The 27,740-nt window shown below is 45.3% G+C and overlaps 1 protein-coding gene across 11 annotated transcripts in view; it reads left to right on the top strand.

Annotated features, from left to right (window-relative positions):
* ITGA9 (integrin subunit alpha 9) overlaps positions 1-25,178 on the top strand; it is a 400,223-nt gene extending 375,045 nt beyond the window's left edge. For 9 of the 11 annotated variants that reach the window (XM_042956927.1, XM_042956925.1, XM_042956924.1 and 6 more), the window contains one exon: positions 24,977-25,176. In XM_042956927.1, the coding sequence (XP_042812861.1) occupies positions 24,977-25,114 (138 nt within the window). In that variant the 3' untranslated portion in view covers positions 25,115-25,176. Of the gene's footprint in view, positions 1-4,248; positions 8,690-24,976 lie in introns of those variants that run through there. The other 2 variants (XM_042956919.1, XM_042956920.1) reach the window with 2 other exon arrangements.
* The last annotated feature ends 2,562 nt before the right edge of the window (positions 25,179-27,740 follow it).

The raw sequence follows: 27,740 nt of genomic DNA, 5'->3' as shown, positions 1-27,740 counted from the left end.
TCCTTGTGTGTATCCATCCTGTAGCATAAACATGGAAAATGCAGTTTTCCCCAAATTTCCAAAACCTCCTCGAAAACGATCGCCACCGGACGAGGGCTCCGTGTCTTGGGCCGCCTTCGCGTGAACCCTGGGTGTATGCAGCTGTGTGCCCCCCAGGCTGCAGCCCCGGGGTTGCTCTGGGAACCCGCCGAGGTCCGAGAATGCCATCGGTGTCTTAGAGCCAGGAGATGACCTCACCTGTGGCCCAGGAGCAGTCATCAGGACTCGGGGCTCCCCCTGTCGCGTCTCTCCCGTACACCGCTTCCGAGAAGGTCCTATGGCAATGGGCAGACCTGGCGTGACACAGGTGTTGGGGGACCACTGCTCGGTAAACTCAGAGCCTGGGCTTTGGGTTCTGTATCAAAAGCCACAACGAGGCTCTAAACGGCCCAAAGCTGATATTCTCTTCTTCTGAAACGGAGTTAGCTTAGTTGTGTAAGAAACAATATTAGTTCGACAGAGAGCCACCACTCACCTTTGTGCAAACTAGCAAACAGAGCCCCTTCGTCCAGAAACTGTACTCCCATCCTTTAGAAAATTCAGGAAACCTGCGGATTTTGTTGAGGGGGAGTGGGGGAAAGACACTCTACTGCCATCTGCTGGGAAATAGTTGTAATAAATGGACATGTCCATGATATCCACGGCGTGAGGGGCACTGCCCCCTTCATACAGTGCACAGCCTGTACCACTGTACCCAACTCCCTAGCCGTGAGAGTGGACTGAGTTTTAAGAAATGGTCTTTGGGCTGCATCGAAGAAGGGCAAACGCCAGTGGCCAGCTCCAGCCTTCCGTCTAAGAGGCCACGCCCGGGTTGTGTCGGACGCAGAGCGCTTGAGACCCCGTGGCGTTGCAGTGGGGCATAGAGTTTGCAAGGCTCTTTTGTTTCTGAGAGCGGCGTGACAGCCGTCCCGGGGGTGGGGAGGGATTCTTAGGACTAGAAGTCTTAGGATTCTTCTGACACCACTCCACTTGAGAGAAAAGAGCTTGCTTCTGGATGCCTGCAGGAGATGATGGTGCTGTCACCTCGTTGGTAACAAGTATGACACTTAAACATGGGCACACGGGAGCTCCGTGTGACCGTGCATCTGGCTGCTCTAGATCCTTGCTCGATTGCTTGCACACTCTATTTTAAATCCTTATGCTAGCACAGCTGTGAGAAAGTGAGCCGACTTTTGTGCTGCTTGGAGACGAGCAAGAAAAGTCTGTTCAGCAGGACAAGGCACGGCGCTGCTCCTTCGGTCTAGAACCCTACCAGCTGCCCCTGCCTCTCTTCCTGCGAGGAAGACTTTCAGTAAGTCAGACAGAAAACACGGGGTGCCGTATCGCTTGACTCATGCTGCGTGACAAACCATCCCGAAGTTGAGTGGCTTAAAAGCAGCAAACGTCTGTCTAGCTCACAAGTCTGTGGGTCGGGCTGAGCTTAACAGGGGGGGTTCTCTGGTCTCGGGTAGACTCGTGTCTGCGCCTGCAGGCAGTTGGGGGTTGGCCGGTCTTCGGGGGCCTCACTGAACGCACTCGCATCTAGACCAAACTCGTGGAGGCCGGGCAGGGTTCTGGGAAGCGCGAGAGGCCTCTTGAGGCCCAAGCGGGGTACCGACACGGCTTCGCCTCCACTGCGTCCGGTTTTCAGAACAAGTCACAGTGCAGAGTCAAGGGGTGGGAACCAGCCCCCCTCCTCATGATGGGAACTCCCACAGAGTCACGTGGTGAGGGGCCTGGACGCGGGGGACGCAGGATTGTGGGTGTTTCTGCGGTTACTGCCAAGTACGGGTGATACGCTAAGCTCCGGGGACAAAATGCACAAACCCTGCCTTCAAGGAGTCCTCAGACTTAAGACAAACTCGAAGGATAATGAGGGAGCCGTTGAAATTCCGCCTGACTGGAGATGAGCTACTTATCTGGGATCGAAAGTGAGTAATCTGGGATTAGTGAAGCATTGCACCATCAGCAGGCAGAGTTCTGTGCTAAGGAACCTTATTTCCATCTTACATCCAGCCTTACTCTCGTGATTATGTCCTCCTTAGCACAGAAGGTGCTCATGACATATTTGCCCAGTCAACCACATCTTTTAACGGTATTTCAAGCAGTGACTTCTGAGACATTTCCAGTAAGTCTTGGGTTGCTCTCCTGACCTTCTGCAGGCGTGCTTTGAGGGCCTTGACAACGGCCTTTTTCCAGAACATCCAGACCAAGCCCTGATTCCACATTCCTTGCAGAGAGGAGAAGGTGACAGGGACTTAAGGAGAGGAAAATGTGTGTGGGCAGGGGGGTGGAGGGGAGTGCCAGAAAGTGGGGTCCTGGCAGATGTAGTCTTATGCCGAGAAGAAACTTCCAGGGCCGAAAACACTAGGAACTCAGTGTCCGAAACGCTGGCCGTGCGGATTGACACTCAGAGCCACAAACCCTTGGAAGTTGTTTTAAGAAAGCTTCTTCCCCATCATTCAACCTGCCTCAGCCTCTTCACTGACTGCACTCCGAGTGCGCTCCCAGGATTCCCCTGGCAACCCGGAGAGGCCAATCAGCCCCTTCTCTGGGGCGAGGAATTCCGACCATCGGATGACGGAGGACGCTCAGCTCACAGGGAAGGAGTATGAGGACGAATGGACAGATAGAGAAGTGGGCGTGCCCGTGAGAGCTGGGCTGGCCTGACGACTCGCTCGGTGCAGGTTTCAGATTCGCTCCTGGCGGCACACTGCAGAAGTTCCTGGTCGTGAGCGCTTTCGAACGTGGCCACGGGGGTCACGAGCTCATGACGGTGTGGAACCACAAACCTGCAGGACAGCAGGCTCACCGACAGCAGACTGAACGCGTGTGGCCGTTTGAATTCCTCCATTCGAGGGGATTGAAACGGGGATTTGAGGGCGGGTCACTGATTTGCAAGGTGACCGCAGGAAACCCTGATCAGAGCAGGAAAGCAAGAGAGCAAAAGAGAAGGAGGCCCACCAAGACGTGGTAAGTAAGGCTGGTTACCGCTTCGGGCAAGTTCCACCGGGGAACTCTGGTAGGTCGTGCACCTGAGGGTTGTCACAGCCAAGAAGAGGGGTGTTGGAGTACCCCACTCCAGCTGGCCACGTTTAAGGGCAGAGGCAGGGAGGGATGTCTGACGTCAGAAACAGCGGCCACGAATGCTGGCGACAGAGGACAAGACGTGCCAGGTCTCTCCGAGCATGGGAGAAGGTCAGCTCCCATGCTTAATGTCTGTGATGCCTGTGCGAGAAAACCCAGAAACTCGTCTTGCCGGATGTGACGTCAGAGGGGAAGGTCTTTCCAGAACTAAGCTGAAGGAAACTGCCATCCCGGATCCGGTGAGATGCCAGTTTTCGGGGAGTTCACACTGCTGGGTGTGGGGCAGGTACTGCGTGTTTTGTAGGTTTGAGAGAAAGATCTAGAGGAACAGCAAGGTAGAATGCAGACTGACGGACGATTTTCAAAGCCTGTTCTGTGAGAGCAGTATTTAGCAATTCCCCCACGATGGCTGATGTCTCCCCGGATAACAATAGGTTTATCAAAAGCCAAATGAGCTCAGGAAATGTCAAGTCCCTGAGTTTCTTAGATCCTTTACTAAGGGTCTATTAGATCCTTGACTTTCTACCGTGCATTACATACGTCATAAAGGAAGAGGGGCGCCTGGATGGCTCAGTCGGCTAAGCGTCCAGCTGCGGCTCAGGTGATGGTCTCGCCATCCATGAGTTCGAGCCCCACGTCAGGCTCTGTGCTGCCCGCTCAGAGCCCGGAGCCCACTTGGGATTCTGTGTCCCCCCTCTCTCTTTTCCCCTCTCCTGCTCGTGCTCTGTCTCGCTCTGTCTCTCAAAAATATATATTAAAAAAAAATTTTTTTTAAGGAAGAAAGAAGGCGGCATCTCCCAAACTCATTTGACTGTGAATTTTATTCGCAAATCACTATTTTACTCCCAAATGCCTTTGAATAACTCTCGGTAACTAGTGTTTGCCAGCACACCGTTCGGGAAACACTTCACCAAAAGCACTTTATAAGGAACAGTCATAAGAGAACCTGCAGAAAGTCCGTGCATTTTGAAAAGTGGCCCCACAATAATGCTCTTCCTAAATCGGTCTAATCTGAGGGGCTTTCCAAGCCTTCCCAGGTCTGTGAGTACAGGACTTTTTCTTCTCCTCCCGCAGGCTGCCTTGGGACCGAAAGGGCTGATTCTCCAGCATTCTAACCCGGCTTCTCCTCTCTCTGCCTTTTAGATGGGCTTCTTTCGCCGAAGGTACAAAGAAATTATTGAAGCTGAGAAAAACCGGAAAGAGAACGAAGACAGTTGGGACTGGGTCCAGAAAAACCAGTGACCTGCCACACCAGTCACGTGACCCAATCGGCCGCCTGTCGTCCTTGCTCTTTGTATCTTCCATATTTGGAAGAAAGAATCTTCTCCAGATTTTTCGGAGGCCCCACTGATGCTGTTCTCTTCCTCGTTTTTTGTCAAGCCCAGGAGCCACCCTGAGGCAGCCGCTCTGGCCAGGTCACATGACTGGAGCCACCACCTGTTTCTTCTTAAAGGTGAACTCCAAACTTGGGAAAGCAAGCTACAGAGGTGAACGATATTTATGGATGCAACGTGCGTGGTCAACCCTCAGGGGAAAACTGTTACCTAAAAGTATTTTTATAAATATAAGCCTTTTATATACTGATTATGTCTTTATATTTGTATCGATGTTTTATTATTTCTATTAAATAGTTATATAAGTCACTCAAGCACTGATCTCCGGGCTGAAATCTTGGAAGTACGCGTGCATTCGTACAGATCTGATCGTACTTTGGGACTTGCTGTTAAAAAGAGACGTGCACATAAAATAATCTGAGGAGACCTCGTGTGAGCCACGAAGCAGGCGGCACCACACGTATACTGGTTGAGGTCAGACCCCTAAGACAATTCGCATCTTTGTTGCCTGGAGTCGTTTGAAATAATGTGCTAAAGAACTCTAAGCGGTTTTTCATACATACCTTGCATCGGAAGGCTTCCAACAGGACTTTGGATGGAAAAACCTGCCCCTAGCACAAGTCTGCTCGGCATCACCTGTACAGACATCACACCCTCCTTCCACTTGGATTAATGGACAAGAGCTTGGAGCAAGGCCATTGGGTCACCTGGCAAACCTCAGCAAGGCATCTCATCCTGGACGTCATGCATCCGAGTCTGCTCGCCACGAGGACTAAGTCAGTGCCCACCAAGCAAAGACTTGTGTCAGAATGCTGTGATGTGTTGCCTTTTCGTGGTAATTTGAGGTCAGAGGTGTCCGCTTCCCCTCCCACTCTTGCTGCCCCAGCTGATGGCCATTGTACATTCCTTCCCAGAGATGACCGTTCAACCTGTCCTTAGTTTTTAAAACAGCATCTTAAGGGAGGTTCCCCGAAAGCAGACTCCAGTACAAAGATTTGCCTGCAAGTAACCGAATAAGGTGGTGTTCTGCCCATAGGAGACGGCAGTAAGGGGGTGAGGGAAGCAGGACAGGGAAGGGGAGGAAGCCAGGCAAGGGTGCCATTTCAGAGGACATCCCGAGGAGGGCAGCTTCAGCCTGATCCTGCGGGGAGCTCTGGAGGGTAAGTTATGTCCCAGAGTCGCCCCAACCCGGGGCAAGGGAGCTGATCTTTCAGATTCTTGGGCGCAGGGGAGCTATAAATTTCCCACTCTCAGCTCCGGCTGGCAGAACGGCTCCGACAGCCCAGAGGCAGTCCTCTGCAGGAGAGCTGCAAATGCACCCCCAGCCCGGGGAGGCATCCAGAAATGATGTGAAAAAGAATGCACTGGGACCTGGACGCAGCGCTGGCACTTCCCTGCCCACCACACGCCTGAATGCTGAGTTGCTGCCCTTGGTTCCAGTCTCCCTGTTTGCCGGTTGGTGTTTATCATCAGCCGCGCTGTGCCGCCTGGTTTTGAGTGCAATGTGATTTTCTAGAAGGGCAATGAGTGTGCCCAGCACAGCGCCTGGACCGCAGGGGACACTCAGTAACTGGCCGCAGCCCTGGCAGCGGTCGCCACAGACGTTCTGATGAGAGAAAAAACACGCGGCTGAGAACAGGGTCTGACAAAGAGTCCTTAATGGCTTATTACAGCCCGCTGGAGCCCCAGGTGCATAAAAGATCGTAGCAAATGGGACCGAAAGAAGAAACAAGACGGGGATCTTTCTTGTAGGGCCTTGTCTACTGGAAGCTAACATGTTGGGGGGGGGTCTGTGAACATCATTGCAAAGACGCAGAACTCCAGAGGAGACAGGCTTTTCCACGCACATACTTGGCTAATACTTGGAAAGATAGCCAAAGTTTAGGCAAAATCATGAGGATGCCGGACAGTTGTGAACCCGGCGTGGAACAGAAGCGTCTTTTCGTTTCTTATTATGCAGTTGACTCTGATGCGGAAAGACAACGAACGTATCATGTGTCCCTTCCTGGTGAATCTGGGAATAGATGTCAAGGCCAGAGGGTCAATGGCATGAACTAGGCTGATCTTAGAATGAAGGCGGGGATGTTGCTTCTGACAGGGACGGAGGCAGAGGTAGCTACCGGGCAGATGCAGTCAAAGACACCAGTTGTCAAAGTTCCCCCGTGAGTTGTATCAAAAGTAGTGAGGGCAGTTTTGAGAGGGTCTTGGTCACTCGCTTAAAGGACACTTTTAAGCTGTACATCAGGAGCTGCGTTAAGTGCTGGGGCTTCCCCAGAGAACTCCGCAGCACATTCTGCCCGGAGAGCCAAACCTTCCCGCCAGAGGCAGATGGAGAGTCTCCTCTATGAGACCCCATGTGCGGCTTTCCCTCAATGGACTTTTGCTCGTAGTGTCATGCCGTCCTTTAATAAGCCATTGAAGATTGTTAGGCGGTAGGCCTGGGTCAGCTCCCTCAGCGGCTTTGGACAGACGCATTTACAGCCTGTAACCAGCTCCCTTACGAGGGGTGCAGACGCACTGGTGGCCACGTAGAGGATGACTCCTCCTGTTCCCGTGGACGGTCTCGGAGCCAGGATCTGTTTGCCCCTGGTCGATTCTGAACGGCAGACCCACATGAGCAGTCATACGCTCAGGAGATCACTAAGACTTCATAAGGCAGCCACTCCAGGAATCTGTCCGGAGAAGGACGGTGCCTCTGCCCGTCTGATGGTGCTGAGTAGCAGGTGGGGCGACAGCAGGAAGTTAGCTGCTTGACACGGTGATAAAGAAGCCCAGCCCACCGTGAGCCCTCTCAATAGGCTCTCAGGGGAAGCAGGCAGGGTGAATGGCATCTGTACAACTTCTCCAGAATATTCTTTTGAAAGTCCACAGTGCATTCCGGTTTCGAACCCTCCTGCTTCTGTGGGTTCACTGTGGAATCCTATCAGATATCCTCTTACACAGCATTAGTTCAATCTGCTTCGGCTTTTAGTTATGTATTCAGTATGGTTTTACCTGATGGGAAGATTGAGACACTTTTTAAATATGAAAAAGGACCTTTGTAAAAATTGAAAATAATGCCCGCTTTTCAAGAATGGTTGACTTATGCTCCGTTGATATGGGACTCATGAGTTGGGGACATCCCCAGAGTGAGTCCTAGACCTGTTCCCAAGAAAAGACCACAAGGTTTAGGAAAAAGGAGTTACTAGAAGAAGGGGGCGGGTCCATTGGCTTGATGCCGACTGACAGGCACACGTCAGGAATCCGCTCTCTCAGTCAGCTGGTACCAGCATCAGCATCACCAGGAGTATTCTCACGTTCGGTGAATGTTGTAGAAAATCCACTAGAAAGTGGTCTTTCACCAAGTCATCTTTGAGCCAAAGGCAAGGGAGTTAAGAACAAACAGAAAAGCAGCAGGCCTCCCAGGGATATCTGGGACCTGTTTTCAATGCAGAAGTATAGTAGATCCCCCCCAGTGATACATGTGCTGTGGGCTACCTGTTAAAACCCTAGCAGAGTCCTTTTTTTTAAAGGCTGTTCCGCTGCTCTTATTCTTGGAAAAGACATTATGGCCAGGGGAATGCAGTTACACATAGGTTACATGTGAAATGTGCATCTGGTGAAACCCACATGCACCTGACCCAGACTTCCGGAAATGTAGAGGCACTGCAAAGGATTGTTATGTCGGGGAAATGGCCCTTTAGCAGACAAAAGGCAGCAAGTGAGTGTCATTTCAGAAGCGCTCCGACGTACAGGGGTCGAAGCAATGTGTTGTTCTGCTATGTGGAGCAGTGGTACACACAGCGGGTAATATTTTCTGAAACAAAGAATGGCTGAAGGGAAGATACAGATGCCACTAGGGCCAAGATGAACCTACTAGAATATCTTCCGATTTTCAGCACATTGGGATAATGAACAAATTTCCCACATGGTGCAATGCTTTATAGCACAATGGTCTAGATTTCAGACTTTGTTGTTGTTGTTGTTGTTGTTGTTTTCCTAATGTGCACGGTGTGACGGGCAGAGTGAGTTTAAAAGCTTTAAGAGTGATTAATTGCATGGCAGACACCCACGCTAACTTCACTTCCAGAACTTGACTGATGCATCCATGTACATTTACGTTGAGGAATTTTGGTGGGAGGGGTGTTCCTCCTCCCAAAGTCATTAAAAGTGTATTAAAGTTTATGCAGTCACTTCTAATTCACTTGCACTGTTAGGGGAATGCAGGTTTACAAAAATACATGTTTGGAATAAAAAATGGCTGCAGATGATTCAGGAGTTTGGTCTGTAATTTCTTTGCTGGTGAAGAACTTGAACCTTTTCAGGGTGTTGAAGATGCGGTTTGAATGTAATACGTCACGAGCGTTAAAGAGCACGTGCAGGTCTATCTAATCGTGCGTGAACAACCCCCTCCATGTGGCCGAACTGTCCCCGATCCTTGGCCTCCATTCCGTAGTCACCACTTTCTCTGTGCGTCACCCACCTGCCCAGGGCCACACCTGGGACTTTGATCTGCAGACAAACGTGCCCAAATTAAATGGAGTGGATTCCTTGTTGTTAGTAGGCTGCTTCCACTAGTCACCAAGCATTTCCCCAGAAGCTTTCTGGTAGCATCCTTACACGTTTACAAACATCGTGTTCTCTTACATTTGTAATCTCCATCTGTCTAGTTACGTCCCTGTTCTTATCTCAAATGCTGTTCACTTCTGTGTGTTTCTCTTTTTTCCCTGGATGAGACCAACAAAGATCTATTTTGCCAGTGCTTTCAAGAATAAGCCTTTGGCCATACCAATCAAACCTACTGGGTTTTGTTTTCTGTCTCATTCATTACTGCCTTTATACTTATTAAAAGTTATTACAGTGTCCCGTAGTTAAAATTCATGCACAAACACACCACACAGTATAGAAGAAGGGTATGAGAAGATACATGCCAGGGGGTTAAAAATGGTTACCTTTAGGTAGATGGGAATGGCAGTGTTTTAGCTTTGTTTTTTGTTTTGTTTTTCCTTGCCTGAGGTTTAGTGTAGTTCCGGGCATTTTTTAGCGTGTATTTCTTTTGCAACAATGAGGCATATGCAAATTATTTTTTAAATAAAATCACATCTGGGAGAATATGAATTGCTAAGCCAAAAGAGATCTCAAATTGCAAGTCCAGAAAGGAAGAGCTTTGTTTGCAGCAAAGAGCACTGATGAGTCTGACTCTGAGGACAATGGTCCAGTGAGTAATTTCAAGCTTTTTAATTCCAGATACTTCCTGGCTTAACAAGAACTGCCGCCGTCACGAAGACTAATTAAATACATTTCTCTAAGGTTACCCAACCTGTTTCCTTAAGCCAGGAAGAGGTCTGGACAAACTCAAAGGAATCAAAAGACACAAAACTAAGAGGAAGAAAATCACCAGTTAGCAATGTCAGGCCCCCTTCGGTCAGGAGTTTTTCAGTCTGCCAGATTACGTCTGGTCCTTATAGACTGTCTGTTCATCAGGTTACTGTGCTTGGTAATCGAATTAATGTAAGTACTTACTTAGAGCCCCGCCTACGCTATGAAACCAGTTGGCAGCTATCCATCAGCAAAGGCGCCTGACCCTGAGATCACGTCCATTCATTCTACGTACACGTCCAACTGAAGTGTGTTTAACAAGGTATCTCTGACTCTGTGCCGAAATCTGAAGCTGTGCCATCTGGGCTTGCTACCAAAGCCCTGCTTTGCCTCAAAGTCGGATCCAGATCATTTTATACTTTATTTGATGTGACTCTTCCACAATTGAAAAAGATCCTAAAAATTAAAACAAATCTCATCAAAGGTACAACTACTCGCCAAACAGATGAAAAAGCAGGGGGCATTTTTAAAGTATTTCCAGGAAACCTTTCTTCTAAGAAATGACAGATTAAGATAAGTGAAATTATCTCCAAATCGACATCTATTCAGAACCCACCTTATCAGTTAGGAGACTCTCTGGCTCCATATAATAGAAAAAATCCAAAATGACGACGTTTTAAACACGATAGAAGTGTGTTCCTCTCTCACATAAGAGAAGACGAGGTCTGAGTCATCAAGATCTCATATAGCAGCTTCGTGGATCATCAGCACATCAGCTCCTATCTTTCGAGGCATGTGGTTTACATCCTTAAAGTTGTTTCCTGGTTCCAGATGGCTACCAAGGAACCAACCACCATGACAATATTCCAGGCCAACAGTAGGGGAGGAGGATAAAATGCCACATGCCTCCTCCCTTCTCACTAGCCTTGCCAGAAGTCCCATACAACACTAACCAGAAATTTGTCATAAAAATCCACCCGCCCGCAAAGGAGGATGGGGAGTGGATTATTAAGGTCTAAGAGGAGTGCACATGTTGAAGGTAACTACGTCGCCACACCCACCATGTGTAAGATACTCAGAATGGAAGTGTCCTAAACCCTAAGTGTGTAGGGCTGGATGTAAGCAAAGGGAAAGGCTTTATTTGGGGTCAGGGTGGGAATCTCAGGTACACAGAGTTGGTTAATCAAATTCACGTCCACGCAAAGCCTTTTCTCATTTTGTGTCATTTTTCTCCTTTATCCACCCGGCTGCGTCCCCACTTACATTTCCCCCTCTTCCCGAGGCACCAAGTCTAGTGGATGGAGTACATGTCCTCGGAAATGTACATAGTATTATTTTTTTAAGTTTATTTATTTTTATATATTTTTATTTTTTTTTCATTATGAAATTTACTGTCAAATTGGTTTCCATACAACACCCAGTGCTCATCCCAACAGGTGCCCTCCTCAGTACCCATCACCCACCCACCCCTCCCTCCCACCCCCCATCAACCCTCAGTTTGTTCTCAGTTTTTAGGAGTCTCTTATATTTTGGCTCCCTCCCTCTCTAACCATTTTTTTTCTTCCCCTCCCCCATGGTCTTCTGTTAAGTTTCTCAGGTTCCACATAGGAGTGAAAACATATGGAATCTGTCCTTCTCTGTATGACTTATTTCACTTAGCATAACACTCCCCGGTTCCATCCACGTTGCTACAAAAGGCCAGATTTCATTCTTTCTCATTGCCAAGTAGTGTTCCATTGTGTATATAAACCACAATTTCTTTATCCATTCGTCAGTTGATGGACATTTAGGCTCTTTCCATAATTTGGCTATTGTTGAGAGTGCTGCTGTAAACATTGGGGTACAAGTACCCCTATGCATCAGTACTCCTGTATCCCTTGGGTAAATTCCTAGCAGTGCTATTGCTGGGTCATAGGGTAGGTCTATTTTTAATTTTTTGAGGAACCTCCACACTATTTATTTATTTTTAGAGAGCGCACGCACACGGGGGCGGGGAAGGGGCAGAGAGAAAAATCCCAGAGGCTCCGCACAGAGCCCAACATGGGGCTCAATCTCAAGAACCATTAGATTATGGTTCTCATGGGGCGCCTGGGTGGCGCAGTCGGTTAAGCGTCCGACTTCAGCCAGGTCACGATCTCGCGGTCCGTGAGTTCGAGCCCCGCGTCAGGCTCTGGGCTGATGGCTCGGAGCCTGGAGCCTGTTTCCGATTCTGTGTCTCCCTCTCTCTCTGCCCCTCCCCCGTTCATGCTCTGTCTCTCTCTGTCCCAAAAAAATAAATAAAAAACGTTGAAAAAAAAATTTTTTTTTAAAAATAAAAATAAAAATAAAAAAAAATAAAAATAAAAGATTATGGTTCTCATAATTAAGACCCGACCCCAAATCAAGAGCCAGACACTTAACCGACTGAGCCATCCAGGTACCCCTCATTTCCCTGATTTCTTTAGTTTGTAACTAGAAGTTTGTACCTCTTAATCCCTTTTGTCTGTTTCAGCACCACTTCCCCCGTCTACTTCCCCTCTGGCAACCACCAGTTTGTTCTCTGTATTTAAGAGTCTGTTGTTTGTCGATTTGTTTTGTTTTTAGATTCTACAGGTAAGTGAAATCATAAAGTATATGTCTTTCTCTGTCTGATTTGTATCACCAGCATAATACTCTCTAGGTCCATCCATGTTGTTGCAAATGGCAGAATCTCATTCTTTTTTATGGCTGAGTGATATTCCATTATATCTATATCTATATATCTCTATCACCTCTTCTTAGTAACTCATCATGGATGAATGCTTGGATTGTTTCCCTGTATTTGCTATTGTAAATAACGCTGCAATGAGCATAGGCGTGCGTGTAGCTTTTCCAGTAGTGTTTTCGTTTTCTCTGGGTAAATACCCAGTGGTGAAAGTACTGGTTCACAGGGTAATCTTATTTTTAATTTACTGAGGAACCTCCATACTGCTTTCCACAATGGTTGTACCAATTTGCATTCTCACCCACGGTGCATGAGTGTTCGTACTCAATGATCAAAAACTCAGATCCCTCTGTTCCCTCCTTAGTCCCTGCAAGGTTAGCTCCTTAGCCTGGGGGCTTGCAACATGAGAATAACAACAGATACTGCAAACTCCAACGACAGTGAATAGTAGTGAATAGCTTTCTTGAGGGATCCTGTATTTTCAGGACAAGAGATAGCTCTAAGATGCTATACATTCATCATTAAAACATTTAGTGACTCCTTACACAACAGAAATACAGACTATTGCCCAGGCTCTTCTGAGGACTGATGACCATCCATGGACTCTCCATGTAAGACCTCCCCAGGATATTTGTAATATCAAATATCTAAGATGCTCTCATTGCCATGTCCAAAACTGTTGACAGATGACATGTGGAATGTACAGTGTAGGGGTGTGTTTGAGAAGATGAGCTATTGATTTAAGCAGATCATGGGCCAACAGCCAGCAGGAGAGAAAAGGAGCAGAGGACCATACCCACCAGGGCCCTGAGAGACGGGGGACTTGCAGAAGAGAGCCCTGGTTATTGGTGGGGCAGTACCCCGCCCCCTGCCCGCCAAACTACCACTACCCCACCACATCCCAGAACCTTGCCTAAGGGAACTTGGGAAGAAAATAAGTTCACCTAGGACCCCCAGGGCAGATGGACACAGGGAATAATGCAGCTGCATATACACATGACCATCCCCAAAGAGGGGATTCAGGAACATCTGGTTGAATGATTCTGGCTGAATTATAGATACTTGCATATGGTGTCATTATGGCTTTGTCTACCCACTCATTAGCAGCAAGCTCTGGCCCGTATCAGTTACCTCTAGAATTTGAATCTTCGAACTGTTACCTATTCTGGACATCACTCATTATGGAAGTTTTTTCCTCAGCAGTCCAGAAATTACATTCTTCCAGCTTCTGTTAAACACTCCATTTGATGGAACGTTCGCGTGATTTCCCCGCCCAACTGGTCAGCGCTCCCTGAACCTTGCGGGCTCCCTCTTTTTCCCCAGCCCTCCCAGCCATCTATCCCAAGCCTCTTTTTTTTTTTTTGCTTAAAAAAAATCATCATGAAAAACCATTTTTAATGGTATTAAGCACATTCTAATTGTTGTACAGGCACCACCACCATTCATCCCCATAACTCTTTCCGTTTTGTTAAACTGAAACTCTCTACCTGTTAAGCAAGTCCCATTCTCCCCTCTCCCCAACCCCTGCCAACCACCCTTCTATTTCCTGTTTCTATGATTTTGACTCTTCTAAGTACCTCATGTAAGTAGAATCCTACAGCGTTTGTCTTTTGGTGACTGGCGTATTTCACTTAGCATAATGTCGTCAAGGCCCATCTATGTGGTAGCATATTGCAGAGTTTTCTTTCTTCTTAAAGCTGAATAATATTCCATTGTATATACATCCCACATTTGGCTCATCCATTCACTGGCCAACAGAGCACTGAGGTTGCTTCCACCTTTTGACTACTGTGAGGGATGCTGCTGTGAACATGGGTGCACAAATACCTCTTCAAGACCCTGCCCTCAATTCTTGTGGGTGTATACTCAGAAATGGGATTGCTAGATGATATGGTTAATTCTATTTTTAAGTATTTGAGGAACCACCATATTGTTTTCCATACCGCCGCACCATTTATGCCCCCAAACATGCACGGGGGTTCCAATTTGTCCACATCCTCACCAACACTTGTTTTCTGGGTTTTGTTGTTCGTTTGTTTTTTCACAGTAGCCATCCTAATGCGTATATGGCAGTATCTCATTGTAGGTTTGACTTAACGTTTCCCTAACAATTTGTAATGTGGAACGCCTTTTCATGTGCTTGTTGGCCATTTGTATATCTTCTGTGGAATAATGCCCACTCAAACTCTTTGCCCATTTTTGAATTGGGTTGTTTGTTGTTGTTGTTGTTGTTGTTGTTGCTGAGTTTTAGAAGTTCTCTATTTATTCCGGGTATAAACTGCTTATCAGATATGTGATTTGCAAATATTTTCTTCCGTTCTGTGGGTTTCCTTTTTACTCTGTGGACAATGTCTTTTGAAGCATAAAATGTTTAAGTTTTTGTAGAGTCCAATGTTAATAGAGTCCAAACTGTCTATTTTTTCTTTTGTTACCTGTCCCTTTAGTGTTGTGTTCGGGAAATCATTGCCAAATGCAATGTTGAGACACTTTTGTCCTGTGTTTTCTTTTAAGAGTTTTTTTTAAGGTTTACTTATTTTTGAGGGAGACAGACAGAGTGCAAGCAGGGGAAGGGCAGAGAGAGAGGGTGACACAGAATCCGAAGCCGGCTCCAGGCTCTGAGCTGTCAGCACAGATCCTGACATGGGGCTTGAACTCAAGAACCATGAGATCATTACCTGAACTGAAGTCAGACGCTTAACCGACTGAGCCACCCAGGTGCGCCTCTTCTAAGAGTTTCATTGCTTTAGGTCCTTCCTCCATTTTGAATTAATTTGGGTATGTGCTGTGAGGTATGGGTCCACCTTCATTCTTTGCCTGTGGATATCCAGTTGCCCCAGGCCCATTTGTTGAAAAGACTGTCTTTCCCCTCCATTGAATGGTCTTGGCATCCTCGTCACAAATCATTTGATCATATGTGTGAGAGTTCATTACCGGGTCTCTGTTCTATCCCGTTGGTCTATTTGTCTGTTCTTCCCACTGTCTCCCCAACCCTCCCCACCATCTGTCCTAAGCCTCCCTTAAAAAAAAAAAAGTTCTATTTTGTCTCCATGACAGCACTCAAAGCATATGAAAAGAGCTGCTGTATAACCTACAAAATTTCTCTTTCCTGCATAAAGAAATCTCCAGTTCCTAAGACTATTTTTATGACAGTTTCCACATCCTGCACCATCTCTGACATAGAAGAAACTGCCACCCTGTAATGAAGCCACCCCTCAACTTTCCCTCCTTGCTCTGAGTTGCCAGTATAGAACTAAATTCAGTAACTAGAATTTTTCCACGTTTAATTTGCAGCATTGCCATCCTGTGGACTCATAAGAAGGTTGTGGGCAACTCGTTGGTATTTTTTAATCCACTGCTACAAAAGAAAAAAAGAAATATCTTCCCTATGCCATTTGTCTTAATTCTGGGAAATATTTCAGGAAAGTGCAAACATGATTACAACAAATGCCTGGACATCTACCACCATTGTGTCGTGTTTGCTTCAATTATTTTGTCGAGTCATTGGGGTTGTTTTTTTTTTAACTTTTGGGGGAAATAATGATAGACTCAGGCAGTTGAAAAATAGTACAAAGAAGTCCTGTGTACCCTTCACCCAGCTTTCCCCAGTGGTAACATCTAGCATAACTATAATACAATATCAAAAAAGAGAAATGTGTGCTGATACGATCTACAGATCATATTCGGATTTCATCCCTTTTTATCTACATGCACGTGTGTGTGTGTGTGTGTGTGTGTGTGTGTGAGAGAGAGATCTGTAGCTTTCAGCAATTTGATCAGCCATAGAGACACACATAACCACTACCACAATCAAGATTAATCACCACATTATTTTGTACGCCTGAAACTGATATAATGTTATATGTCAATTTTAACTCAATTAAAAATGTTTTGCGAAGATTAATCACCACAAAAGGACTCCTTCGTGCTACCCCTCCCCAACCATCCCTTACCCCTGACAACCATTAATCTGTCTCCACATCTTCTAGAAGATGTTTTATAAATGGAATCATAGCGTGCATAACCTTCTTCTTTCTTTCCACTTGTACATTCTAGGCAGATTTGTTTCTATTCACAGAAACTGTTCCTTTTTCTTTCCTCTGAAGAAATACTCACTTTACATATGTGTCTTCCATACAAATGTCCATGTGTGGAAAACCTTCTTCAGCCATGTGGGGAGAGTGGGAGAAGGGAGATTCCCAATTTCACACTTGGTAGTTACTTTCCACAGTGGTAACACTTGTTTTCTGGTACTAGCCTATAGACACATTATATGGTTTCAGTAGGCTTTTATTTTATTTTATTTTATTTTATTTTATTTATTTATTCATTTATTTATTTATTTATTCTACTGGACCAAGCTCTACCCATATCTCAGAGAAAACTGAGATATTCCAAAAACTGGAATATTTTCCAAAGGCTGAAGTGGAAAACAGTCTGTTAGCAGGTGTTTGCGAATACTCTGTTGACACTGTGTAGACAAATTTGACTTTGGCAAACATTGTGCAGATTGGGGATGACTTACCTGACCAGGATCAGAGAAACAAAAATGTTTGAACTTCTTTTTTTTTTTTTTTTTTAATTTTTTAACGTTTATTCATTTCTGAGAGACAGAGCATGAACATGAGCAGAGGAGGGGCAGAGAGAGAGGGAGTCACAGAATCCGAAGCAGGCTCCAGGCTCTGAGCCGTCAGCACGGAGCCCGACGCAGGGCTCGAACTCACGAACCATGAGATCGTGACCTGAGTCGAAGTCAGGCACCCAACCAACTGAACCACCCAGGCGCCCCTCTTTTGCCCATTTTTGAATTGGACTGTGTCACATATTGCTGCAGAGTTTGGGCAGTTCTTTATACATTTTAGATAGTAGTCCTTTGTTACATATGTGGCTTGGAAATATTTTCTCCCAGTCTGTAATTTATCCATTTATTATTTCCTTTATGGATCATGTTTTTGGTGTCCTAGTCTAAGGACTCTTCACCTCACCTGAGGTTGTGGATATTTCCTTCTGCTTTTTTTTTTTCCCTGAAAGTTTTCGAGCTTTGCCTTTTCCAGAATGTCACATGGCTGGAAGCATACAGGATGTGGTCTTTTCAGGCTGGCTTCTCTCACTTGGTGAAAAGCATCGATGTTTCCTCCACGTCTTTTCATGGCTCGGTAGCTCACTTGCTTTTAGCACTGAATAATATTTCATTGTTCTGGATGCAGCACAGTTTATACATGCATTCATCTACCAAAAGACATCTCAGCTGCTCGCAAGTTGTAGCTGTTTTGAATAGAGTTGCACAGATATCTGTGTGCAGGTGTTTGCGTGGACTTAAGTTTTCAGCTCATTTGAGGAAATGCCCCGGAGCGCAAGTGCAGGATCGTATGGTAAGGGCGTGTACAATTTTGTAGGGAACTGCCCAACTCTTCCCAAGCGCCCGCACCGTTCCGCATTCCCACCAGCAGTGGACGACAGAGTGAGCCCAGCCAAACCGAACAAGTCAGGAGGCTCTGGAGATGTGGCTTCCTCAAGAAATCAGTGCTGAAGGACACTTAACGTGTTTGGTCGCCAGGAAGGGAGATATAAACAGGCTGAGCAAAGTTCGGGGATGAATTCGTGAGCAGTACAGAGAAAACTAAGTAAAAGGGAAAATAAAGAGAGACAATTCTTAACTTCAGGGAAAACGAAAGTTGAACAGAAAAGGGAAACAGATGCATCTAGCCTCAACCCCTGCTCCCCACTTTCATGGTCGCTGAAGAAACTACTGATAGTCACAGCTCCCACTGTAAAACATACAGTATCAGCCTAGAAGTTTCTTGTGAGTTTGGGTATAGAAACAGGTGTCGGGGTCTCCCAGGCTAACACCGCACCCCTTGGCAAACTACGAGAAGGCTGTATAACTATGGTTACTCACAATAACCATATAGATGATCATACAGATAATCATATCAAAAAAGGGTGTTACTCATAACATAAAACAAAAGGGTTTTCCTGTTCTGGTAGCAGAGAAGTCTTCCCTAAGGAAGAAATGATGGAGAAGGAGAAATAACCAGGTGGAAAAGGAGGGGAAAGCATTCCAGGCAGAGGGAACGGCATGTGCGAAGGTCCAGTGGCAGGTGCAAACTTAGATTATTCAGGAACCTGTGCAGAGCCCAGTGTCCAGATAGGAGGAGCCAAGAGATACAGGTGTGTAGTGAGGCACGGGAAGCAGGCACACTGCTAGAAGGCGGCTGGAAGGAAGCTTCTGCCTATTTGGAAGCTTCCAAGGAAGCTTTTTTGAGGCACAGCTCACCCTCAAAAGTCTGAATTAACTGGGTTGAAAATCAAATAATCTGGCTCCCGGCTGGCCCCCTGCTGGTCAGGACAAGTCAGGACTGCCTTTCTCACGACTGCTTCAGAGACTTGCGGATATTTTTGGTATTTATGGTAGCAGAACATTTAACTTCCTAAAACGTCAGTAAAGTAATGCTGAGGGGCAACATGAAAAAAGAAATTAAGTTATGCAATTAGTGGGAATAATGGGAAAAGAAATCAAGCAGCTTTTAAAAGAAAAAAAAACCCTTCAACCGTAAACTTATAAAGGCAATTTTTTTGCATATTAATTTTATTTTTTTTAATTTACATCCAAGTTAGTTAGCATATAGTGCAACAATGATTTCAGGAGTAGATTCCTTAATGCCAATTTAGCCCTTCCCCCTCCACAATTCCCCAGCAACCCTCTGTTTGTTCTCTGTATTTAAGAGTCTCATAGGTTTTGTCCCCCTCCGTTTTTATATTATTTTTGCTTCCCCTCCCTTATGTTCATCTGTTTTGTCTCCGAAAGTCCTCATTTGAGTGAAGTCATGATATTTGTCTTCCTCTGACTAATTTCACTTAGCATAATACCCTCCAGTTCCATCCACATAGTTGCAAATGGCAAGATTTCATTCTGATCGCTGAGTAATGCTCCATTGTATGTATGTATATATATATATATATATATATATATATATATATACCACATCTTCTTTATCCGTTCATCCATCAGTGGACATTTGGGCTCTTTCCACACTTTGGCTATTGTTGCTAGTGCTGCTAGAAACACTGGGGTGCATGTGTCCCTTCAAAACAGCACACCTGTATCCCTTGGATAAATACCTCTTAGTGCAACTGCTGGGTCGTAGGTAGTTCTATTTTTAGTTTTTTGAGGAACCTCCGTACTGTTTTCCAGAGTGTCTGCACCAGTTTGCATTCCCACCAGCAATGCAAAAGACATCCTCTTTCTCCGCATCCTCGCCAACATCTGTTGTTGCCTGAGTTGTTAATGTTAATATAAAGGCAATTTTTAACATAGGCATTCATTTCAAGTTGCCGGACAGTAGAGAAAGGGAAAATTAGGATGACGCGGGGAACTCGATCCTTACTGAAGTGGGGCCATTCTCTGTGTGGTTTTGTAACATATTTCCCCCACTCCTCCTGCAAAGCTATAGCATGGTGGAGATTCACTCTTCACCTTTGTAACAATGGAGGAAATGCCACAACCAAGTCAACGGGTGGCTCTTGGCAACATTTTCTCTATAATGTCATCTCAGTTACTAGGAAAATCATTGGAAACCTGTCTTAGAAAAGTAACAGAGGCATAATCTGATTCTAAACACCTTACATTGTTTCATGGAGATTCTTTTCCGGGTCTGTGCGCATGTGCTAAAACTTCTTTTCATTGCACACAAGTATCATTATTCCCAGGTGGTTCGTGCTAAAGTTTTTTGAAAGTTAATATTCTTCTACTTTGAATACATGACCTTGAGCTGTAGCACACTGATTCAAAACACCAGTATTTTGCCCACCGAGAATGTTAAAATTTGCTTGTTGTTTGATGCCTGCAAGGATGGGAAACAGAATAGCTTGCTATTTGAGAATTATTTTTAAAAGAAGCTAATAACTCCAAAGAAGCTGGCACTCCCAGAAAAAAAATTAAACTATAAATCAAAAAGGGGCAAAAGGCAAGTTATTGAGACCTACATACATCAAAAATATTATCTGCCACAGTATTAGTTCTAATTATTCTCTGGGCTCCCCAATTTAAAATATTTTGATAAATGCTATGAGAGATACAGATTCATCTATTTAATTTAATTTATTTGAGTAATAGCACTCAGCTTCATACATTTCCTTTTTTTTTTTTATTCACTTCACATTGATCATATGCCATGTGCCAAACCCTATATAATATATAAGGTCTGTGTTATTCTCTGCAGATTTCCTGAATTTGCATTTTAATATTTTAGAAGATACAGCCTTCGATCATTCTAGAACTATAGCTACTCCATAAATTCTTTCTTTGCTAAATTCCTAAGTTCACTAGCTATAATATTTCACTCTTTTATCATGGAGTATTTGGGGGAGGAGCGTCCTCTGTGGCATGAATATCAGCATTCCATCTTGGGTTTTGCTCTGTTTCTCCACTGGGTGAAATGGTTTATTGACTGTCAATTTGTAAAGTGCTCTCTGGGAGTTTCTGGATGCATGATAGTAGGACCGGAAACATATCTCATTGCCTTTTCTGTCCAAATTGAATTAACATGTGCAATATATCATCTTTTAGCAAGAGTGGATGAAATTCCGGTGAGTGGCCCCATCGCATGGCTGTCCCTACAGAGAGTCCTGACGGAATAGTCGTGGTCTCCAGGGGTCTGATGACTTCCTCTGCCATCTTTTTAGTTTAATAGCTGTTTTCACACACACATGTGTGTGTGTGCATACATTATGTATGCATATAGAAGTACTTGGTTTAAAACCTACTCCTCAGGGTCATGGAAGGAGAGAGGAGTTTCCCTCCCACCCAATCCCCATTTGCTTCTTTTCTTTACCATACTTCTCTACCCCCTGACCAACCATATTATTTATTCCTTCTGAGTGCATTCAGATTTTCCTTACATACTTACAAGCAGGTATAAATATGGACCTTTGCTTTTTCCCTTTATAAACAAAAGGCAGCCTGCTATACCTATTCTCCCCTCTCAGTAGAAAGTATTCTTTTTTTTTTTTAATTTTTTAAATGTCTTTATTTATTTTTGAGACAGAGAGAGACAGAGCATGAGCAGGGGAGGGGCAGGGAGAGAGGGAGACACAGAATCCGAAGCAGGCTCCAGGCTCTGAGCTGTCAGCACAGAGTCTGACGTGGGGCTCGAACTCATGAACAGTGAGATCACGACCCGAGCCGAAGTCCTACGCTCAACCGACTGAGCCACCCAGGCACCCCTTGTAGAAAGTATTCTTATTCTTTTCATTACCTGTATGGTGTTCAATTGTTTTAATGTATAGATAAGCCATAATTTATGTAATCAGCCCCCCTTTGAAGAAAATGTAATTTCTTTCCCATCTTCATTATTACTGCAATAAATAACCCTTTATGTCATCATGTTGCATATGTGCAAACACACGCGAGGCAAATGTCAGAAGTAAAACCGTGAAGGGCGCCTGGGTGGCTCGGTCAGTTAAGGGTCCAGCCCTTGATTTCGTCTCAGGTCATGAACTCTCCATTGTGAGACTGAGCCCCATGTCGAACTCCGTGCTGGGCATGGAGCCTGCTTAAGATTCTCTGTCTCCCTCTGCTCCTTCCCTACTCGTGCTCTCTCTCTAAAATAAAATAAATAAAATAAAATAAAATAAGTAAAATAAAATGAAATAAGTAAAAGTGTGAGCACTACTGATCTGGGCATTTGTAATTTTGAGAAAAATTGCCAAATTGCCCTCAGTAAGGGTTGTACCAACTTACCCACCCATATGTGCTGGTTTTCAGTGGTCTCCTGAAGAGAGAACACATTTTGGTCATTTCTTGTTTCCCATCTATAAAAATCCATTCATTGAACAAATATTTACCAAGTGCCAGCAATGCCCCAAGCTCTCTTCTTAGGCCCTGGAAATACAGCAGTGAACAAAAAAAATTGTCACACAGAGAAACAGATGACAAAGGCAGTCATGGAATATAACATTCGTGGTCATTTAAAGCCTGTGTCACCAACTCACAGGCCACACAAGGAACTTCCATGTGTGAAGGTCATAGGTGAGAGGTCAGAGGGAGGGGTGGGCCCTGTGTAGCCCCGGGGACCGCAGGCCTCTGTGAAGGCCGCAGCTACTGCTCTGCTCTACACCATTAGGTGGTGTGCAAAGAGAAGGCCCATGCTGATAAACCATCCCAGTTTTCAAGAGAAACCAGAAGTCCATACATTTTCCCCCATTTTAAACACTGGGAACTAATTCAAAATTTAGGAACATTTTGGGGACAAATCATTTTTTAGTGGTGCTACACGAGTCGATACTAAAATTTATATGGAAGAATAAATATCTAGAAAAATACTTCAGGAAAAAAACCTTTAATTTAAAGAGCTCAGGGACTAGCCCTACTAGACATTATAACATCCTTTAGAGCCTTGTAATTAAAACAGTGTGATATTGGTGCATGAAGAGTGTCCGGCAGAACAGAATTAAAAGCCTAAAACATCAACCTGAATACATATGGAAAATTTGTATACAATAAAGCTGAGATTTCAAGTCACTAGGGCAAAGATCGACCTTTTAATAGATGGCATTGGGACCACAGGGTAGCCATGGAACAAAGGAAAAACTAGATCTTTATCTCACACCCCACAGGAGAATAAACTCCAAATGGATCAGAGATCTAACTGTAAAAGATGAAACCATACAAGTACTAGAAGAAAATATGGATGGATTCTTGCATAATCTAGGTGTAGGGAAAGGCTTTCTAACTACGCCTCAAAATCTGGTGGCAATAAAGAACAGATTGATAAATTTGACCACATAAAACTAAAAAATTTCCTCTTGGCAAAAAAACACCGTAAGCAAAGTCAAATGATAAAACGGGAGAAAATATTTGCAATCTATGTTGCAGATAAGGGCCAATATCCTTAATATAGAAAGAACTCTAAAACATGGAGGAGGTGAGATTTAACAAAATATACAGGGAAAAAAATGGGCAAAAGACATGAATAGACAGTTCACTAAAATATATAGAGATATTTAAATGGGCCTTAAACATATGAAAATATGTTCAGCTCACATTATAAGAGAAATACAAATTTAAACTATGCTGCGATACCATTTCTCTCCCAGCAGACTGGCAAAAATTTGAAATATGACAACACAGTCTATTGTTGTGGCTGTGGGGAAAGAGGCACTTTCATACATTGCTGGTGGAAATGCAAATTGAGACAACCTTCCTGGGAGGAAATTGGCAATTCCTAACAAAACTAGATGTGTGTTTACCCTTTTACACAGTTATTCAGGAATGTATCCTTAAGATACTCCTATGCAGTGCAGCTAAAAAAAGAAAGGTACGAGGAAGATCTCTGTAAAGTGAAATGGAGTTATTTGCCTCTACATTAAGTGAAAAAGAAAGGTATAAATGAGGGGTGCCTGGGTGGCTCAGTGGGTTAAGCGTTTGACTTCAGCTCGGGTCATGATCTCACGGTTCGTTGGTTCGAGCCCCACATCGGGCTCTGTGCTGACAGCTCGGAGCCTGGAGCCTGCTTTGGGTTCTGTGCCTCCCTCTCTCTCTGCCCCTCTCCCACTCGTGCTCTGTCTTTCTCTGTCTCTGAAAAATAAGACTTTAAAATATTTCTCTGTCTCTGAAAAATAAGATCTTTAAAAAAAAAAGACAGAAAAGAAATTAAAGAAGGGCCCAAAGAATAATGGCAAGATGTCACACACACACAAAAGCTAACTTAAACCAATTCCCACTTTTCCCAAACCAGGAAAATCAGATGGCAGTAACTGATTCAGGCAAGAATCAACAGATGATAGAAACAGAGGGTAAATATTTGGCGGGAATACGGATATTTACATGATCTCAAAGTACCTCCCCACAAAATGCTTTTTATTTAGAAAGGGGGAAATACAAAGGGACACAATTTGCAGTGGACAAACCCCTAGGGATGCTGTCCTAACCAAGAGATCGAAGTGAATGATACCAATGCCACAAAGCAACATGGTGGGCCCCTTCACATGACACACCGGTAAGGAAACAATACTTCTGGAGTATTCCTGCCAAAAATGCATAGCCCACATCTGATCATCAGGAAACAACAGGCAAACGCCTAGTAAGGGATTTTCCACAAAATAACTGGCCTGTACTCTACAAAACTGACAAAATCATGAAAGACAAAGAAAGACCAGGGAACTGTTCCAGATTAAAGGAAATAATAGAAACATGACAACATGATCCTAGAGTGGCTCCTGGACCAGAAAAACTAAATTTTCTCTTTTGCTCTAAATGGCGGAACAGGTCAACTGGTAAAAGGTGAGGAAGGCCTACAGATCAGATAATAATACTGTGTCAATGTTGATTTTCTGCTTTGGGAATTGTACATGGTTATGTAAGAGACTGTGCTTGTTTTTTTAGGAAATAGTCACTGAAGTGTTTAGGGGTAAGTCTGCAACTAATTCTCACGTGGTTCAAATGATAATAATATGGGGGGATAAAAAGCAAACATTTGGGGAATCTAGTTGAAGGGTATAACAGGAATTCTTTATTTTTGCAATGTTTCTTTAAGCCTATAATTATTATTCTTTTTAGTCCATTGTGAGAGTCTTCCCTGTACAAGCAAAACCAAACAACAGTGAAAACAACAACCAACCAGGTTTGCCTCCAGCATGGACACCTGCGCTGCCAGTGTGCATTCTCTGGCTTGGATATTTACATGATTTTGAGTGAGGTCCTGCTGACAACAGCCAGTGCTAGGGCTGGAGAAGGCTTTTCCTGCATCTGGAACTTTTAAACCGACTAGCACCAACAAGAAGGATGCAGAGATGGCTCTTATATAATAATAAGTAATAAAGCATTGTAAATCTGAATCAGCCTCTGTTCTCAGGAACGAGGAAAAGCGGTTGAGGTTCAGACAGCCTTGCCCTGTGGAAGGCCTGCACTGCCTTTGGAGAGGTGCAAGCAACCTTGCTTCCTGGTTTCTGGTCTTAGCCGTTAGAGTGGTGCCTCATGATCTATCAGGACCTCACCGTTGAAGAAAATATGTTTGTAGGGGCGCCTGGGTGGGTCAGTCGGTTAAGCGTCCGACTTCAGCTCAGGTCACGATCTCACGGTTTGTGAATTCGAGCCCCGTGTCGGGCTCTGTGCTGACAGCTTGGAGCTCAGAGCTCGGAGCCTGGAGCCTGCTTTGGATTCTGTGTCTCCCTCTCTCTCTCTGCCCCTCCCCGACCCCCGCTCACACTCTGTCTCTCTTTCAAAAATAAAACAAACACTAAAAAAAGAAAATATATATAACCAAAAGGCAAAAAGAGACTTTAAAGTTGAATGAAGTTAGGAAAGAAGAAAAATGTGTTTCAGTACTGGAAAGGGAAATGGTCTTGGCATATCAAGCTTTTCTGGGTAGGAAGGAGAAACCAGGTGAGAAGCAGAGGCCCCATGCAGCATATGGGACGGTCTCATCTGAGGGTGCAGCCGAATCTGCTAGAGCCAGGATGTGTTAAATCAGTTTGCAGACCGATTCAGGGGACATTCGTGCCACCTCTCTCTTCTCACCCTGCAATTGCTGTTTCCAGATTAATGAGTCCAAAGGCCAAGGGAACACATACCAGGAATACTAAACTCAGAAAAGGAGGTCCCCTGATATCTGGGCCTTGGGAGGCAGGGAAGTGTTACTCAAGGAGCAGAGCAGGAACAACATTCTTGGCAGAGGGAATAGCATATGCAAAAGAGAGACACAATAGATAGGACATAACTTTAGGGCTATGTCATACTCTCTTGCCGCTTACCTCCATCTCCTCATATTTCTCTTGGAATATTCCACAGATAGGCAGTCTGCAGTTGTGAGCTGAGAACATGTCTCCATTACCTAGCGAACACCCATCTAGCAGGTTCTGGGTCTCAGGCCTCGTTAATCAGAATGTAGGAAAAAGGGCCCATTTCAGTCCCTGATCACGTGCTACTTGTCCCAGATGAATGTGTCTCCACTCAGGTTGAGGAGGCTTTATTAACTATTATGTTTATCCCTGAACCCTTTCCTAGATTTCTGTCGACACCATTTCTTCCTCAAATAAATCAAGTGCACTCGCCTTCTGAGCCATACTATTTTAGGCACGGGATCCAGATCTGCAAACTCTTCTGGCAATTCCTTGCCCTGTAATCTCAAGCAGCTGCTTCCTGGACCGAAGGAAGCCCAGACGTGAGGGAAACCATTGCCATCTCAACTCCTCTCTGGCTGTGTGACTGGGCGAGCCTCTTGGCCTCTCTGATCCCATGTCCTGCCAGTAACAAGCCATTATTAATTTCTACATCTCACAGAGAGGTTGTGAGCATTGGTGAAGACAGAGTCCCTTGTGCTTGACACACCTACAGCCACCTTGGGCTCTCCTTCAGGCAATCTTCTACACCCCAGGAAATGCCACCACTCCCCAAGAGCCAGCTGGACAAGGGAAGACCCAATTCTGACATTCGTGGGGAAAGAGAACAAATGGAGGCCCAGATTCCGCATGCTTCGCTCCGTCCAATCCATTCCAGGGAACTGCAAAGGAACACAAGGCTGGAAGACCAAGTTAAGTTTTTAAGTGATCAGATTCCTTGACGTTCTGCATGGGGGCATCCCCAAGCCCCCAAGCCCCTGGTCCACAGCCTGCCTTCCTCCTCCCCCTGACATGTGAGGCACCATGGCCGTGCACGGGGACTCTCCTCTATCTGTCCATTCCAGCTGTACTCTTACCCCCCCTCCCCCATGTTTGCAAACAGCCACCCTTTGGTCATTCCTCACCAATGGTGAGGTCAGCCCTCAAGAAACAGATCCAGGGAAGACATGCCTACTGATCTTAGCGGTGGGTTGAGAGCTGTTTGGGTAGGAAATTCCAGGGTTGTGGGTGCTCTGAGTATGTTCTAAAACAGGGCTGGTGGGTACACAGATTGTAGGTAGTCACATGCCCTGTGGTCCTGCAAATTCCTCCTCCCCTGAAGAAGGGGAAGCCTGGGGCGAGGGCATGGATAGTGCACTCCACAGTGCCAGGCCCAGGGCGAGGGCTCCTCTTGCTCAGGTAGGACAATACTGAAATGGGACTGGACATCTGACCTATGAGCAGCCTAACCAGTGACTGGCCGGTGACCTAAGAGGTGGCCTGGCGCGAAGACTTCTGCCCAGAGAGGGTGATTTGGCAGACTGTACTTGCCAACACTTGCCGCCACATTTCTGTTCACGTGTCTGTCACCTCGCCATGCCCGCCAAGAGGTGGGGTCTATTTCTCCTCCCCCCGAACCGAGACGGGACTTTGCGGCTTCCTTGGTGAGCAGAAAGCAACAGAAGCCGTACCGGGTATCTTCTGAGACAAGGTCATGAAATGTG

This window comes from Panthera tigris, chromosome C2, assembly GCF_018350195.1.
Source record: "Panthera tigris isolate Pti1 chromosome C2, P.tigris_Pti1_mat1.1, whole genome shotgun sequence".
In the NCBI taxonomy this organism is placed as follows: Eukaryota; Metazoa; Chordata; class Mammalia; order Carnivora; family Felidae; genus Panthera; species Panthera tigris.
The sequence above is the reverse complement of the archived record's forward strand: the minus strand, read 5'-3'. Positions and strand labels throughout refer to the sequence as shown.